Consider the following 16,667-nt stretch of genomic DNA (forward strand, 5'->3'; position numbering starts at 1 on the left):
CTTCATATTTGAATGAGATCCTTGCTGGGTACAATAATCTGGGCAGTAGGTTATTTTCTTTCATCATTTTAAGTATGTCTTGCCATTCCCTCCTGGCTTGAAGAGTTTCTATTGAAAGATCAGCTGTTATCCTTATGGGAATTCCCTTGTGTGTTATTTGTTGTTTTTCCCTTGCTGCTTTTAGTATTTGTTCTTAGTGTTTGATCTTTGTTAATTTGATTAATATGTGTCTTGGGGTGATTCGCCTTGGGTTTATCCTGTTTGGGACTCTCTGGGTTTCTTGGACTTGGGTGATTATTTCTTTCCGCATTTTAGGGAAGTTTTCAACTATTATCTCCTCAAGTATTTTCTCATGGTCTTTCTTTTTGTCTTCTTCTTCTGGGACCCCTATGATTCGAACGTTGTAGCATTTAATATTGTCCTGGAGGTCTCTGAGTTTGTCCTCATGTCTTTTAATTCGTTTTTCTTTTTTCCTCTCTGATTCATTTATTTCTACCATTTTATCTTCTAATTCACTAATCCTATCTTCTGCCTCTGTTAGTCTACTATTTGTTGCCTCCAGAGTGTTTTTGATTTCATTTATTGCATTATTCATTCTATATTGACTCTTTTTTATGTCTTCTAGGTCCTTGTTAAACCTTTCTTGCATCTTCTCAGTCCTTGTCTCCAGGTTATTAATCTGTGATTCCATTTTGATTTCAAGATTTTGGATCAATTTCACTATCATTATTCAGAATTCTTTATCAGGTAGATTCCCTATCTCTTCCTCTTTTGTTTGGTTTGGTGGGCATTTATCCTGTTCCTTTACCTGCTGGGTATTCCTCTGTCTCTTCATCTTGTTTAAATTGCTGAGTTTGGGGTGTCCTTTCTGTATTCTTGCAGTTTGTGCGGGTCTCTTTATTGTGGCGTTTCCTCACTGTGGTTTGTACAGGTGGCTTGTCAAGGTTTCTTGGTTAGGGAAGCTTGTGTCGGTGTTCTGGTGGGTGGAGCTGTATTTCTTCTCTCTGGAGTGCAATGAAGTGTCCAGTAATGAGTTATGAGATGTCTATGGTTTTGGGGTGACTTTGGGCAGCCTGTATCTTGGAGCTCGGGGCTGTGTTCCTGTGTTGCTGGAGAATTTGCTTGGTATGTCTTGCCCTGGAACTTGTTGGCCCTTGTGTGGTGCTTGGTTTCAGTGTAGGTATGGAGGTGCTTAATGAGCTTCTGTCAATTAATGTTCCCTGGAGTCCGGAGTTCCCTGGAGTTAGGGTTTGGACTTAAGCCTCCTGCTTCCAGTTATCAGTTTTATTTTTACAGTAGTTTCAAAACTTCTCCTTCTATACAGCACCATTGATAAAACATCTCCTTTCGAAGACATGGGTTGCTTTTCTGGGTGCCTGATATCCTCTGCCAGCATTCAGAAGTTGTTTTGTGGAATTTACTTGGCGTTTAAATGTTCTTTTGATGAATTTGTGGGGGAGAAAGTGTTCTCCCCATCCTGCTCCTCTGCCATCTTAGTTCCTCCCCCCAATTTTAAAGAATATTTTATTTTTAGTAAAACAAAATATGTATATTTTGTTAAAATCAAATGGTACTACAGACTTACAGTAATAAAGTCCTCAGAGGAATCGACTGTTAATATTTTTTGTGTTTGTTTCTATATTTACCTCATTTAAATGGAATTTTTATACAGTTTTTATGAAATTTTATACTGTTTTTTTATTGGAATATAATTGCTGTACATCATTTTGTTTCTGCTCTACAATACAGTGAATCAGCTATATGTATACATATATCTTCTCCCTCTTTGACCTCCCTCCCACCCTCATCTCAACCATCTAGGTCATCACAGACCACCGAACTGAGCTTCCTGTATTCTATGGTGGGTTTCTGCTGCTGCTGCTAAGTCGCTTCAGTTGTGTCTGACCCTGGGCGACCCCACAGATGGCAGCCCACCAGGCTTCCCCGTCCCTGGGATTCTCCAGGCAAGAACAGTGGAGTGGGTTGCCATTTCCTTGTCCAATACATGAAAGTGAAAAGTGAAAGTGAAGTCGCTTAGTCATGTCTGACTCTTAGCGACCCCATGGACTGCAGCCTACCAGGCTCCTCCGTCCATGGGATTTTCCAGGCAAGAGTACTGGAGTGGGGTGCCATTGGCTTCTCTGTAGTGGGTTCCTACTGCCTACTTATTTTACACATGGTAGTGTGTGTATGTCAATCCTAATCACCCAATTCATCCCATTATTCCCATCCCCCCTGCATCCACATGTCTTTTCTCTACATGTGTGTCTCTATCCCTGCCCTGGAAATAGGTTCATATGTACCATTTTGGAGAAGGAAATGGCAACCCACTCCAGTGTTCTTGCCTGGAGAATCCCAGGGACGGGGGAGCCTGGTGGGCTGCCGTCTCTGGGGTCACACAGAGTCGGACACAACTGAAGTGACTTAGCAGTACCATTTTTCTGGATTCCAAATATGTGTGTTAATATATGATATTTGTTTTCCTCTTCCTGACGTACTTCACTTTGTGTGACAGACTCTTAAGTCTATCCACGTCTCTACATAGCTAAAGCTGAAGTAACTAAAGTGAAAGTCACTCAGTCGTGTCTGACTCTTTGCAACCCCATGGACTATACAGTCCATGGAATTCTCCAGGCCAGAATACTGGAGTGGGTAGCCGTTCCCTTCTCCAGAGGATCTTCCCAACCAAGGGATCAAACCCAGGTCTCCCTCAATACAGGCTGATTCTTTACCAGCTGAGCCACCAGGGAAGCCCAAGAATACTGGAGTGGGTAGCCTGTCCCTTCAGCGGATCTTCCTGACCCAAGTATCAAACCAGGGTCTCCTGCAATAGTTGATTTACAATGTAATGTTAGTTCCAATATAAAGCATTCAGTATTTTTGCAGTTTATATACCATTATAGGTTATTATAAGATATTGTGTATATTCCCTGTGCTATACAGTAAATACTTCTTGCTGATCTATTTTATGTATAATAGTATCTATTAATCCTATATTCCTAATTTATTCCCTACCCACTGTGGTAACCATACGTTTGTTTTTTGTGTCTGTGAATCTCCTTCTGTTTTGTATATACATTCATTTGTAGATTCTACATGTGAAGGCTATCATTTAGTATCTCTGACTTTACCAAGCATAATATTCTCTAGGTCCATCCACATTGCTGCTAATGGCAAGATTTCATTCTTTTTTATGGCTGAGTAATATTCCATTGTGAATATATACCACATTTTCTTAATCCAATTACCTGTTGTTAGGCACTAAGGTTGCTTCCATGTCTTGGCTGTGTTAATAGAGCTGCTGTGAATATTAGGCTACTTATATCTTTTCAAATTAGTATTTTCAATTTTTCCAGATTTTTCAGTTCTACCCAGGAGTAGAATTGCCAGATCATAATGGTAGTTCTATTTTTAATTTTTTAAGGCACCTTCATACTGTCTTCCATAGTGGCTGCACCTGTTTATATTCCCTCTACCAGTGTTTGAGGATTCCCTTTTCTCCGTATCCTCTCCAGCACTTGTTATTTATAGACTTTTAATGATGACCATTCTGACAGGTGTGAGGTGATACCTTATTGTGGTTTTGATTTGCATTTCTCTAATAATTAGCGATATTGAACATCTTTTCATGTGTCTGTTAGCCATCTCTATGTCTTATTTGGAAACATGTCTATTCAAGTCTTCTGCCCATTTTTTGATTGGATTATTTGGGTTTTGATAGTGAGTTCTATGAGCTGTTTGTATATTTTAGGTATTAAACCCTTGTCAGTCTATGCAGCTATATTTGAGTTTCAAGTTTAGACATTACCTGTTAACTTCCTACCATGGGAGATGAGGATTTGCCACCTACTCACTAACCTCCCAACACTCCTCTTTTCCTCTCCCCCTCCTTCCACACACATAGACACATATGCACACTTGTTACAGCTCTGTATATTGCCTGCAGCTAAACTATATTATATACTATTATTATACTTCCTATCTTGTATACATTTTTGTTTTTCTGAAGTCAATGATTATCTACTTTTTTCTTCTGCTTTGCTTTTTATACATTTATCATTAATTCTTTTTTTATCATTAATTCTTTATCAAGTTTGCTGGTGAAACTATACATTTTCTTCTTTTTATTAGGTCATCTATCAGTTCTGATTTTTGCCCTTGCAGACTTTTTTTTCTGGAAAGTCATCTGTCTTCTTCATTCAGTCTATGTACTTTTGCTTGCCAGGCCTGTTTCAGAGTGTCACCCATGAAGCTTTATCACCTTGTGAATTTTCTTTGCCTCTGCCTTGTTTCCTGGATTTCATGACTTTATTTTTTTATTGGTTAAACCTTTTATTTTGCTCAAGTAGTTTCCTGAGAAAGGGTAAATGGGAGATAAATATCATCATTCTCACATGTAATTGTATGTGGTCTTATGTTTTATTTATCTCTTTAAGATTATTTTTATCTGCTTCCTGAATAGTCTTTGTTTTATCTAAGTTGAGTGTTTTTGTTTCTTTTGCCCTCTTTCAAGTTAAAGGTGCTCCTAAAATGTGGTATGATTCTAGACTGTTGTTTTATATTTAAGAATGAGGCCTGATTAGAACAGCATAGTCACACCAATTGGCTTTTTTATTGGGGATTCTCCAAATGTAAATAACTACAGGTCTTTCCTTTGGAACTTATCCCCAAATTTCCACAATGGCATCCTTTAGTCTCCTTTTGAATATAGTTCATCTGGCTAGCAATATTCTGGGATTTGAAGTAGGGTAACTTGCTTCTGAGTCGCCCAGTTGAACATGCAGACTTTTACTCAGTCTCTCTATTTTCAGTTGTTGATGCCTCTAGGTCTGGAGCCTCCCTGGCTTAGTTTCTTAAGCATGATCCTGCTTTCCATTCTGAAGTGAGAGAAATTCACTAGTCCTGACTGCTCAGAATAAGACAGGAGATTTAGGGATCTAAGTGTTCCTTGTATATACTGTTAATCAGTTTTCTTATTTGCAGTGACACCTTCACCATAGCCTTCAGTATTGCCTTCAGTTTCTGAGATTACTACTTCTTGGTGTCTCTCTGAGCAGTTACTTGGCTTGTAGCTTTCTCTGTTCTGGGTAGTCAGTTATACTTTTCCATCTGCTCTTCGTCTTTCTGTAGTTTCATAACATGTCTCTGCTCTCGACTATTGTCTCCTCTCTCACACTCTTTTTCTTTATGGATTTAAAGTCTTTGCCTTTTTTTGTTGCTTTAATGGTACTTTAGAAGAGAGCAGATATAAGTGCATATATTTAATCCATTTGTTGTAATTACATTCTTTTTTGGAGGAATTTCTGGTTGGCGTAAGTTAACAGGGTAAAAGTACATTTGTACGTACACTTTTGTACACAGGGTAGAAGTATGTTTTAGAGGCACCTTGGATAAGAGAATAGCCTTCAGTTCTTCAGTTTAGCAGCCAATTATTTTGAATATCCTATTTGGTCATCAGTTCAGTTCAGTTGCTCAGTTGTGTCTGACTCTTTGCAACCCCATGGATTGCAGCATGCCAGGATTCCCTGTTTATCACCAACTCCTGGAGCTTGCTCAAACTCATGTCCATCGAGTTGTTGATGCCATTAAACTATCTCATCCTCTGTTGTCCCCTTCTCCTCCTGCCTTCAATCTTTCCCGGCATCAGGATCTTTTTCAAGGAGTCAGTTCTTCGTATCAGGTGGCCAAAGTATTGGGAGTTTGAGCTTCAGCATTAGTCCTTTCAATGAATATTCAGGACTGATTTCCTTTAGGATTATTTGGTCATAACAAGTAATTATTAATATTCTATATTCTAGAGAAGATACTGAAGAAGCGGGTGTCTAAATAGTTTTTTGAGTAGTCCTTATTTTCTTCTATAATGTGATTTTTTTATGTGTTAAGTGTATATTCATTTCATGATTTTAAATAGTAAAGTTATTACAAACCAAAGACATAAATTCTGTTTTTATAATAATAGAAGGATATACATAGGAAAGGACAATTGACCTAGTTTGTGGGAGCCAGGGATAAGATTGTCAGGAGAGTTTACCTGAGTGGTTGTTACAATTGAGCTTAATCTTGAAGGATGAACTTGAAAGAGTTAAACATACATGGAGAATGGGGGTGACATGAAGTTCAGATGGGGAAAAGGGAGGAATTTCCTATAGTGAGTACAATTAATGTAGGTAACCTGTTGAGACAGAGTTTCATTGATTATTCATTTTGTTTTGTAATTTCAGCTTCTGCCAGCCCTTCTGTTGTTGTTTAGTCACTTGGTCGTGTCTGACTCTTGTGGCCCCATGGATTGTAGTCTGCCAGGCTATCTATCCATGGGATTTCTCAGGCAAGAATACTGAAGTGGGTTGCCATTTCCTTCCCCAACTAGTCCTTTAGCCCCAGTCTATAAACATTATAAGAAAAAACAAGTCATCTTCTCTGTTTTTGTCAGTTCCTTTCTTTTATAGCTCAAATTCTTGAAAAAATACTGTCTTTTATTCCAATTCCCAATTATTTTCCCTCCCAAGTGCTAATAGTTTGAAATATGTTTCTCGTGAGGTTGTAAACTCTGAGGGCTTTATTGGTTTTCTTCACCAATATTCCCTAGCCCTAGCACGGTTTCTGGCATAGAGTAGGCACTCAATATTTATTTATCTGTGTTTAATTGACTCACACTCACTCACTTTTCTACTCTACTGAAGCTATTCTATCAAAAATCTTTTATGATCTTCTAGCTGTCATAGCTTCTGGTCTCTTTTGAGTCCTCAAATTTGATCATTTTCTTTCATAGAACTGTTTTCCCATTAACTTCTGAGGTGTCATTCTCTTGTTTTCCATCTGCCTCTCTGACTTATATATGTAAATTCTAATCCATATTTCAGTGAAATTCAAACTCTTTTCCTAGCTTCAAAAATACATCTTTTAACTTCCTGTATGTTGTTACCTCAAAGGGACCTCAGACTTAGCACCTCCCAAACTAAATCTTTGTCCTGGCGAGTCTACTTATCCTCCTAAAGTACCCAGCTTGATGAAGCCTCTTTCCCTCTAGCCATCCAAACAGAATTTGGAACAAATCTTAAACTACTTTTTTCCCCTTTACTATCCCTTCAGTCGCGAAGATCCATCAATTCTTCTTACTTAGCATTTTTTATACTCTTTTTTTTTTAATCTCTATTCCTATTGCTCCTATCGTATTCCCCTTTTTCATCGAAAGTCTATTTTCAGTCTTTCATCCTTTTTTGCCTGGATTTTTTTGTTTACTTATCTCTGAGTTGTTCATTCTGCCTCCAGTCTTGAGTTGCTCCATCCTGTCATCCTCACTGCTGCCAGGGTTTTTAAAACAACAGATGTTACCCACTTAATTAAAGCCCTTCAATGATTCAGTATTAGGTACAGGATGAAACTTCAGAAGTGTCAGTGTGATGTACACATTCTATGCTCTCCACCCCCTGCTTGTATCTTACCCTGGCCTCTGTCTCTCAACCTTAAAACTCAGAGAGAAAAATATGTTTAACCCTTGTAGCTTGTCTTATAATAGGATGGTGGTGGTAGGGAATCACAGTAATCTTTGAGTTCAAGGAAAGGTGGACTATAGACAGACAGGGAAGGAATCAAGATCACGCTTGCCTCCCCACTGCCAGCTGTTGATCAGGCCTTCTGAGCTATAGTATGGCTGCATTTCTATACTTTGCCAGTAGGTGCCACCATAAAATGCACTCTATACTTTCACCTGAAAAACATCTTAAATTAGGGGTTTCAGGTTACATAAATTAGTTAGTTCCCTGTTGTTCAAATGTTTAAAATTCTATGTTTCCATTTTTATTACACAACTTTTCAGTGCACACCTGCATTATATTTATTGGACTAAATATTGTGCATTTATAGAATGTTAAGTCTGATTGAAATTAGCCAGTCCAGAATCCTAATGTTACATTTCTCATTTCAAAATAGTTCAGAAGCATTTTTGATATATTTCATATAGCACCTTTAATCACATTCAATTTTTAAAGATGTAATTTACTATGGCAAATAGTTACCAAATTCTTAAAGATGTTAGGGAAAAGGCAAGCCATTCTATATAGTAAGTTAAAGAAAGTGAAGTCACTTTGTCCAACTCTTTGCGACCCCATGGACTGTAGCCTACCAGGTTCCTCCGTCCATGGGATTTTCCAGGCAAGAATACTGGAGTAGGTTGCCATTTCCTTCTCCATTCTATATACTAAAGATAGTCAATAACTATAGTAAAATATTGCCAATTATTTGTATTATTGCTTATTATCCTCTTTCAGTCACTATGTTTTGATTCAGTTTTAAGGTTTTAGTTGTGTTTTCCTGACTTGCTTCATTTTTCTGTTTCTGCCTCAGGGCTTTAATGGGATGCATTTATTAGTCAGGAATTTTAGTTTATTTCTTTCTCACCCACATTCTTCCAGAGTAGTAATTTCTTCTGAGTGCTTTCCTGAAGACCCCTTCTTTCTTACCTCCGTACTTAAATTACTGCTGTACCTTCCGTATCTCATTGTATCAAATGATCAACTGTGACCTTTTAAAAAGAAATATTCATTTTGTATCTCTAGTGCTTAGCACAAATGTCCTGGCATCATTTGGGTTAAAACTTTAGGAGTTTCTTAGACACTAGAAGCAAGAATTTAAATTATGCTACTGTGTTGCTGAGCAGATATTTCAAGAGCTAGTATTGGCTCTTGTCATGAATGTATAGCAATAGAAGTCATAGCACCAGTGTTTGCGGATTTTGTTAAGGGTCAAAATGCTGAGCTTGGCAAGCATCTGAAATACAAATCTTACAAATTTTTCCTAAGTACAGTTCATCCAGGGGATTATATCATCTTTAAAATTTAGAAGATTTGGTCTTATAGAAGGAATGAGAAAAGAAGGCAAAGGTGACTTTTACCTTTAATATTATTGAAAGCTTTTTCTTTTGTTCTTAGAACTGACACTATGATACTCTTTCATATTTGATTATGCTTTTGAATCTTTGCCAGAACTCTTCCATTAGAGATTAATTCCCAGAAAAAGCACACAGTGTTTAACTATGTTTTCATTTTGACTACATTTCATCCAATTATTTTCTATGGTTTTAATTGAAAATTAAGAAGAAAAACCAGTTGTAAAATGAATGTTTGTTTACATAAAAGAATTCTTAGAGTTTGTTCAGACTTCTGATTACAGATATATAGCAGACTAGGTCCCCTGATTGACCCTTCCATTGAAAATAATATTGCTGGATAACATATTTATAAACCAATTCTTAAATGTATTTATTAGGAGGTGAATGTAATGAAAATACAGGCCAAAAACAATGGGAAGGAAGAAAGCCAGAGAGGAAAGTCAAGAAGGGAAGCCAGCTTTTATTTTGAAAGTACTTGCTGAATTTGGTGATTTGGAGGGTCTGTTTTTATAGCCACCAAAGTCTAAAGGGGCAGGGGACAAGCCCAGGGATTGCTGAAGGTGAGATGTCTATTGGGACATACCCAACTTATAGGGCTACTACTCTTTCAGTGTAAAATGAACTAAGATATAGGGTTTCTTGAAAACCTACTTAATGATAAAATGTTTTAGCATATTATTTAAGATTTAGAACAAGACAAGAGTTCCTGCTCTCATTTCTTTTCAGCATAACATTGGATGTCCAGTTCAGTGTACTAAGGTAAGAAAAAGAAATAGGAGATATAACAATTAAGAAGAAATAAAAGTCTATTTAGTGATAATATGAATATGATTGTATGTGTAGAGAACTCCAGGAATCTAAATGCAAATTATTAAAATTAACAGTAGAGTTTAACAGTGTTGCTAGACACATATCAATATAAAAAAATTTATATCTATGCCATAACCAAATAGAAAAAAAAATTTTTTTAAATTTCAAAAATACAAAATATTGTAGAATAAATATAAATAAAACTCATACTAGTTGCTACCCACTTGGAAGGTTCAGACTCTGGAAATTTCTTGCACTTAGGGTTTGGGTCCTGATCACATTGCTTTTTGTCCTCAGGAAAACCCTCATTCATCCTCCTTACCACTCACAGCTTCCAGCTTTCCACTCCAACTTTTGTTTGTCACTTTTTAGGGATGAAATTGGGTTATACTTGGACATTTTCCCTGATTCCTACCAAGCCTAGTGGAATGTTCCCCTAGAGTAACTAGTCTGCCATAGTGTAAGTTGAAACTAAGTGCTTTTCTACCACAAATAATAATATAAAAATAGTAAAACATATGTCTTTTGTCTTACAAGTAAAAACTTCAGACTGTTGCTTGTGATTGTTGTTGTTTAGTCACTCAGTCATGTCTGACTCTTTATGACTCCATGGACTGCTGCCCGCCAGGTTTCTCTGCCCATGTGGTTTTCCAGGCAAGAATATTGGAGTGGGCTGCCATTTCTTTCTCCAAGGGGTCTTCCCACAGCTGCTGCCACATCTTCTGCATTGCAGGTGGTTCTTTACCACTGAGCCACTAAGGAAGCCCCGTTGCATGTGATGCTATTCTGTGCTGTGCTTAGTTGCTCAGTCATGTCCAACTCTTTGCGACCCCATGGCCTGTAGGCCACCAGGCTGCTCTGTCCATGGGGATTCTCCAGGCAAGAATATTGGAGTGGGCTGCCATGCCCTCCTCCAGGTGATGTTTCCAACCCAGGGATCAAACCCAGGTCTCCTGCCTTGCAGGTGGATTCTTTACCATCTGAGCCACCAGGGAAGCTGTTGCATGTGATAGTGGTCATTTATTCAGTAGAAATATCAATTATTTCTCCTGTTTGCCAAGTTAGTGTGAAGATTAGTAAAATATGGTTCCTTTCTCAAGGAGCTAATTTTTTCATGAAAATTTTCCCAAGCTTGTCTAGTCATAAGAATCACTGGTGGTAACTGCAAAATAAATGCAACTCTTTAGTACCCTTTTCTGGAGACTGTGATTCAGTAGGGTGGGCTCCAGTTGATCAGATATCATATATAACTAAATTATTTCCTTCAGCTTTCAAATCAAGGAAGAAGTAACTTACCTTATTGAAGTAACTTGCTTTTAGAAAAACTTTTAAATTTTGTTTCTAATGGTTCTTATGCTTTTCTTAAATGTGTTACTGTTTGATCTGTAAGATCAAAGCCATATTCTCTGAAAAGTGTTGATTAACTCTGAGCATTATATTTTCAAGCTTATAAACATATTGTCATCTCAAAATGTTATTATAAAAGTGATCTTATTTCTATTTTCAGCATTGCGGGGGGTCGGATACTCTCAGTGATAAAGATGCAGCTGATTAAAGGCCAGAACAGCAGGGATCCTTTTTATAAAGCAGTAGAGGAAGTTGCTCAAGATTTGGATTTGAGGATTAAAAATATTATCAATTCTCAACAAGGAGATGTGGCTCTTAGTACCACTGACATCAGTCCTGCACGGGTAATGAGGTTTTTATTTTATCCTTCTATATAAAACATTATCTTTTCTAGTGGCTGTAGAAATGATTTACTATTGCTACTTAAATCAGAAGACTGTTGAAAATGTAAGTTTCTCAATAGGATTATGCAGGATTATGTTCAACTTGGGGAAATCATAACATCTATGGGACAAATTATCTCTGTTTATCAAAGGAAGGCACTGGATAATCTTCAGCATCTCTTGTAGCACTAGAAATTTATAGTTCTTGAGGGATATTAAGGTGTTTTGTCATATTTTTCAATAATTATTTTTACAGAACAATTATTTCCTCGTGCTCAGATGTGAAAGAAGAGTGGTTTCTCTGGTTGTGATCCCAGGGCTAGGCACTCCATAGAAAAACCACAGAAATGGTTTTTATTCAGCAGTTTATTTTTCTTCTATAGAATTTTTCTATTTCCATGATCTCTTATTTTCTACCTCTGTTGCCAGTTTACTGCTAACATTAGGAATTTTTCCTATACTTAGTAATCTTTTAATTATATGTTCCAGAAAATTTACCTCTTTCTTGTTTTTTTTTTTTTTTAACATAGATAGTCAAACATTATAAGGTTTTGTAAGTATAGTTTTATAGGGGAAATTGACTACTGTGCTTTTAATTCTAAAACAGAATTTTGGAGTATGTGTTACAATAATTCATTTGTTGCAATTTAACTGTTCAAGTAACAAAATCCTCTTTTCCTTAGGTGTAATTGTGATAGCCTGTGTATGAAGGAAGACTTTCACTTAATTTTTGTAATTCATTTGTTTATCTCCAGTCCTTGTGCACTATTTTTAGCTGTTTTCTGTATCAGTGCATGCTTTTAGCTTAATTTGAAGGCAGGAGAGATTCTGGGTTGTTTTCCCTTGTATTTTGTGTGTGTTAACACTTCCTATGGCTAACTTGGCTCAAATGACCACCAGGTTTTATTATGTCAGGAGCTATCACAGTGCAGATATATAAAAGCATCAGTCTCTGCCATTTCCTATCACAAGAAATGAAGATGTAGACAACTTGGTTCTTAATTTCATGTTTCATCCAAACTGAAAATCTTTGAAAAATAAAATTCTATAATTCTCAATCAAATTAGTATTAAACAGTATGGACGTATTTGGTGCCAATGATACATGTATATTAAGTACCAGTTTTTGATAGGCAGTTTGTTAAAATTCTGGTGTAGCTAGCTAGAGTCAGGCTACCAATTCTTGGTAGCCTGAGTCAGCCAAGTAGAGAAAGGAGGCCAAGACCATGTTGATGAAACTTGAAAAAAATGGTACATCTATAACAGATGACCCCGAAAGGGCAACTCTTGCTCTTAAATAGCACAATGTCCAGCAACGCTCTGGTTAGGCACTATCATTATCCCTATTTTACCTATGATTTAACTGAAGCACAGTGAGGCTGAGCAACTTTCCCAGAGGTTTACAGCACACACAGCTAGTTAGTTGGTATGAACCCAGCCAGAAATGCCATCAAAGTTTGTTCTTAATGTGTATCTATGTGTAGTATTATCATATATTTTCCCTATTCTTCTGTCTAGTTACTAAGTTTTTCCAGCTCTCCCCTTTTAATCTACTATTTCTTTATCTCCACTGCTACTGTTTTAGTTCACTGTTACTACCTTCTTCATTTCTGAGCTGGACTATTACAGTCTCTTAATTTGTGGTCCTGTGTCCCAGGTTGCTCAGTGGTAAAGAAACTGCCTGCCAAGCAGGAGATGTGGGTTTGATCGCTGGGTCAGGAAGATCTCCTGGAGAAGGAAATGGCAACCCACTCCAGTATTCTTGCCTGGAAAATCCCATGGACAGAGGAGCTTGGCAGGCTACAGTCTCCAGGGTCTCAAAGAGTCGGATACAAACTTAGGGACTGAGCACACATGTATGCTCCATGTTTAATAACAGTCTTAGCCTGGAATATATTTTATACATTGCCATCATTGCTATCTTTTTTCTAAAATGTAAGAAGTATCATTTTATTTCCTTTTTTTAATAAAGTAAGAGGTTTTAACTTTGTAACAGACTGACGTGTAACTTCTTTGTCCGATATACAAAGCTTTCCCAGCCTCATCCCACATGACTCCCTCTATGTTACCCTTTTTTGCTACCTGGTCACTGAAAATACCATATTCTTCCCTACCCCTGTGTGTCTCCTTTGTGAAACCATCCCTGATACCAGGGTAAATTGGTGTGCTTCCTTTGATGTGCTCCTACTGCATAAGGTATACATGGTCTTCAGAATAGCACTTAGCACTCTGTAATGCCTTTATTGGTTACTTGTTTATTTTGTCAAAGAGACTACGGGTCCCTTGAGGTATTGGTTTTTACCTTTCAAACACAGTTCTTGGGACTTAGGATGTACTTATGGCTGATTACTGAAAGAATGAAGGTCAACTAGTCTTTTTATTTTTGCATTTGAGTAGATCTTTACAGCCATCTGTGGGGTTGGTATTCAGATCACCAGAATCCCACTTCTGGTATAAGAGAGAAAAAATAAACAGATTAAGTCATGTGGCTGAAGTCACATTTGTTGTTGTTGTTCTGTGCTCAGTCATGTCCGACTCTTTGAGACCCCATGGACTGCAGCCCGCCAGGCTTCCCTGTCTTTTACTATCTCCCACAGTTTGCTCAAACTTACGTCCATTGAGTCAGTGATGCCATCCAACCATCTCATCCTCTGCAGCTCCCTTCTCCTCCTGCCCTCAATCTTTCCCAGCATCAGGGTCTTTTCAAGTGAGTTGACTGTTCACATCAGGTGGTCAAAATATTGGAGCTTCAGCTTCTACATCAGTCCTTCCAACGACTATTCAGGGTTGATTTCCTTTAGAATTGACTGCTTTGATCTCCATGCTGTCCAAGGGCCTCACAAGAGTCTTCTTCAGGACCACAATTCGAAAAAGTCAATTCTTCAGTGCTCAGCCTTCTTTCTGGTCCAGCTCTCATATCCATACAAGACTACTGGAAAAACCATAGCTTTGACTATATGGACCTTTGTCAGCAAAGTGATGTCTCTGCTTTTTAATACGCTGCCTAGTTTCATCATAGCTTTTCTTCCAAAGAGTAAGCTTCTTTTAATTTCATGGCTGCAGTCAATGTCCATGACTTTCTTTGAAGCCCAAGAAAATAAAATCTGTCGCTATTTCCATTTTTTCCCTGTTTGCTATGAAGTGATGGGACCAGATGCTGTGATCTTAGTTTTCTGAATGTTGAGTTTTAAGCCGGCTTTTTCACTCTCCTCCTTCACCTTTATCAAAAGACTCTTTAGTTCCTTTTCACTTTCTGTCATTAGGGTGGTATCATCTGCATATCTGAGGTTATTGATACTTCTCCTGACAGTCTTGAGTCCAGATTTTGATTCATCCAGTGCAGCATTTCGAATGGTGTACTCTGCATATGTTAAATAAGCAGGGTGACAATATATATAGCCTTGACATAGTCCTTTCCCAATTTTTCAACCAGTCTGTTGTTCCGTGTCCCGTTCTAAATGTCCTGTTCTTGACCTGCATAAGGTTTCTCAGGAGGCAGGTAAAGTGGTCTGGTATTCCCACCTCTTTAAGAATTTTCTGCTGTTTGTTGTGATCCACACAGTCAAAGGCTTTAGCGTAGTCAGTGAAGCAGAAGTAGATGTTTTTCTGGGATTCTTTTGCTTTTTCTATGATCCAGCAGATGTTGGCAATTTGATCTCTGGTTACTCTGCCTTTTCCTAAATCCAGCTTGTGCATCTGAAAGTTCTCGGTTCACATATTGTGAAGCATAGCTTGAAAGATTTTGGATGTTACCTTTCTTGGTCACATAAATTGTAGTTAAACTTCTTGACGTAAATCTTAGTGTTATTTTGTCTAAAATCTAATGTCTTCATTTGATAATATTATTTTCTGTATTTTTTGGTGCTTCTGGAAGCTCATAAGGTAGATTTTAATATGGCTCGAGGGAGAAATATTCACAAGCCTTAAAGCCACTTCTTGTGGCTGATTTTTTATAGCTTAATAGAAGAGGAGGGATAACAATAGCACATGAAATGGAAAAGAATGGTTGATTGACCCAGCTGGAGTGATTCTTACATTTACTTGAAATTATTTCTTGTTCTAGCCAAAATCTCATACCATAAACCATGGCACTGCATACTGTGGCAGAGATACTGTGAAAGCTTTACTAGTTCTTTTGGATGAAGAAGCAGCCAGTGCTCCTACCAAAAACAAAGCAGAGCTTTTGTATGACAATGAAAACACAATTCATCCTAATGGAACTTCTGTTCTTACACTTTTTCGGTAAGTAATGTGGAAGTTATATGTATGTGAATGTTAGGTCTATAAAGGAAATTTTTGAAAAAGCCCCTCATTGGTTATAAAAGAATTACATGTTATGGTAGGAAACTTGGGGACTACAGAAAAAGTGTGAAGAGAAAAAACAAAAGTTAGTTAAAGGGAGATTTAACATTTGAATGTGAGGAAGTCATATATAAAATGCTATTTTGTGAGATTATGACCAGTAATTTTTGTTTCTTCGTTCTTGTTTTTTGTTTTGGAAATATTTGTTTGCTAAGATATTTGTGTCAAAAATGTTGCTGAATGCTTCACTTGTATCAACCTCCACAAGAGTCTCTTTTAGTAGTATCCCCACTTTATAAGTAAAGAATTAGACTTGAGAAAGATAGTAAGCAATTTGTCCAAGTTAGCAAGTGGCAGAGGTGTCCTTCTCCAGAACCTGAGGTCTCTGCTCCAAGGATTGTGCTATTTTGCCTGAGAATCGGAGAGTTGCTATACTCCAGACTTGCACTGGAATTGACAGTTACTTGTTCTTCCTCACATTAGGAAGAAAATACTAAATTACCTTTGGTATTCTGTACAAGACATTATGGTACTCTCCAGTTTTAACAATTTAGTCAAAACACTGAGTAAGTTGGTGATATTTTAATTAATGAATATTCATTTATAGAAACATTTAAAATTTTAGAACAACCATTTAAAATTGTATTTAGTACATTGTAAAGGATTTTTACAAAATTGACCTGTTTGATCTTTTCTATTTTCTGCTTGAACTACCTTTTAGAAATCTGACTTTCATCCAAAATTGTTCAGATCCATCCATGATTGCTTTATGCTCTTTCTCCTGTGCTTCACTGTCTTTTCTCTTGAAAGACTAACTTCATGATTCTCTATCATTCAATGTTGTCTTCTAATTCCTTTACAATAAAAGTTTATTTTATCAGTGATTTACTTATACCATGGGTTGGAGTCCCAGAGAACAGTATAAAGAAGATGAACCTT

The 16,667-nt window shown here is 37.3% G+C and overlaps 1 protein-coding gene across 4 annotated transcripts in view; it reads left to right on the forward strand.

The window, feature by feature from the left end:
* PARPBP (PARP1 binding protein) overlaps positions 1–16,667 on the forward strand; it is a 68,362-nt gene that overhangs the window by 32,771 nt on the left and 18,924 nt on the right. For all 4 annotated transcript variants that reach the window (XM_086401038.1, XM_086401039.1, XM_086401040.1 and 1 more), the window contains 2 exons: positions 11,205–11,388; positions 15,490–15,668. In XM_086401038.1, the coding sequence (XP_086257164.1) occupies positions 11,205–11,388; positions 15,490–15,668 (363 nt within the window). The remainder of the gene's footprint in view (positions 1–11,204; positions 11,389–15,489; positions 15,669–16,667) is intronic.

Source organism: Bos grunniens, chromosome 5 (genome assembly GCF_055505025.1).
Source record: "Bos grunniens cultivar Pamir isolate PY7600 chromosome 5, Bosgru_T2T1.0, whole genome shotgun sequence".
Taxonomy (NCBI): Eukaryota; Metazoa; Chordata; class Mammalia; order Artiodactyla; family Bovidae; genus Bos; species Bos grunniens.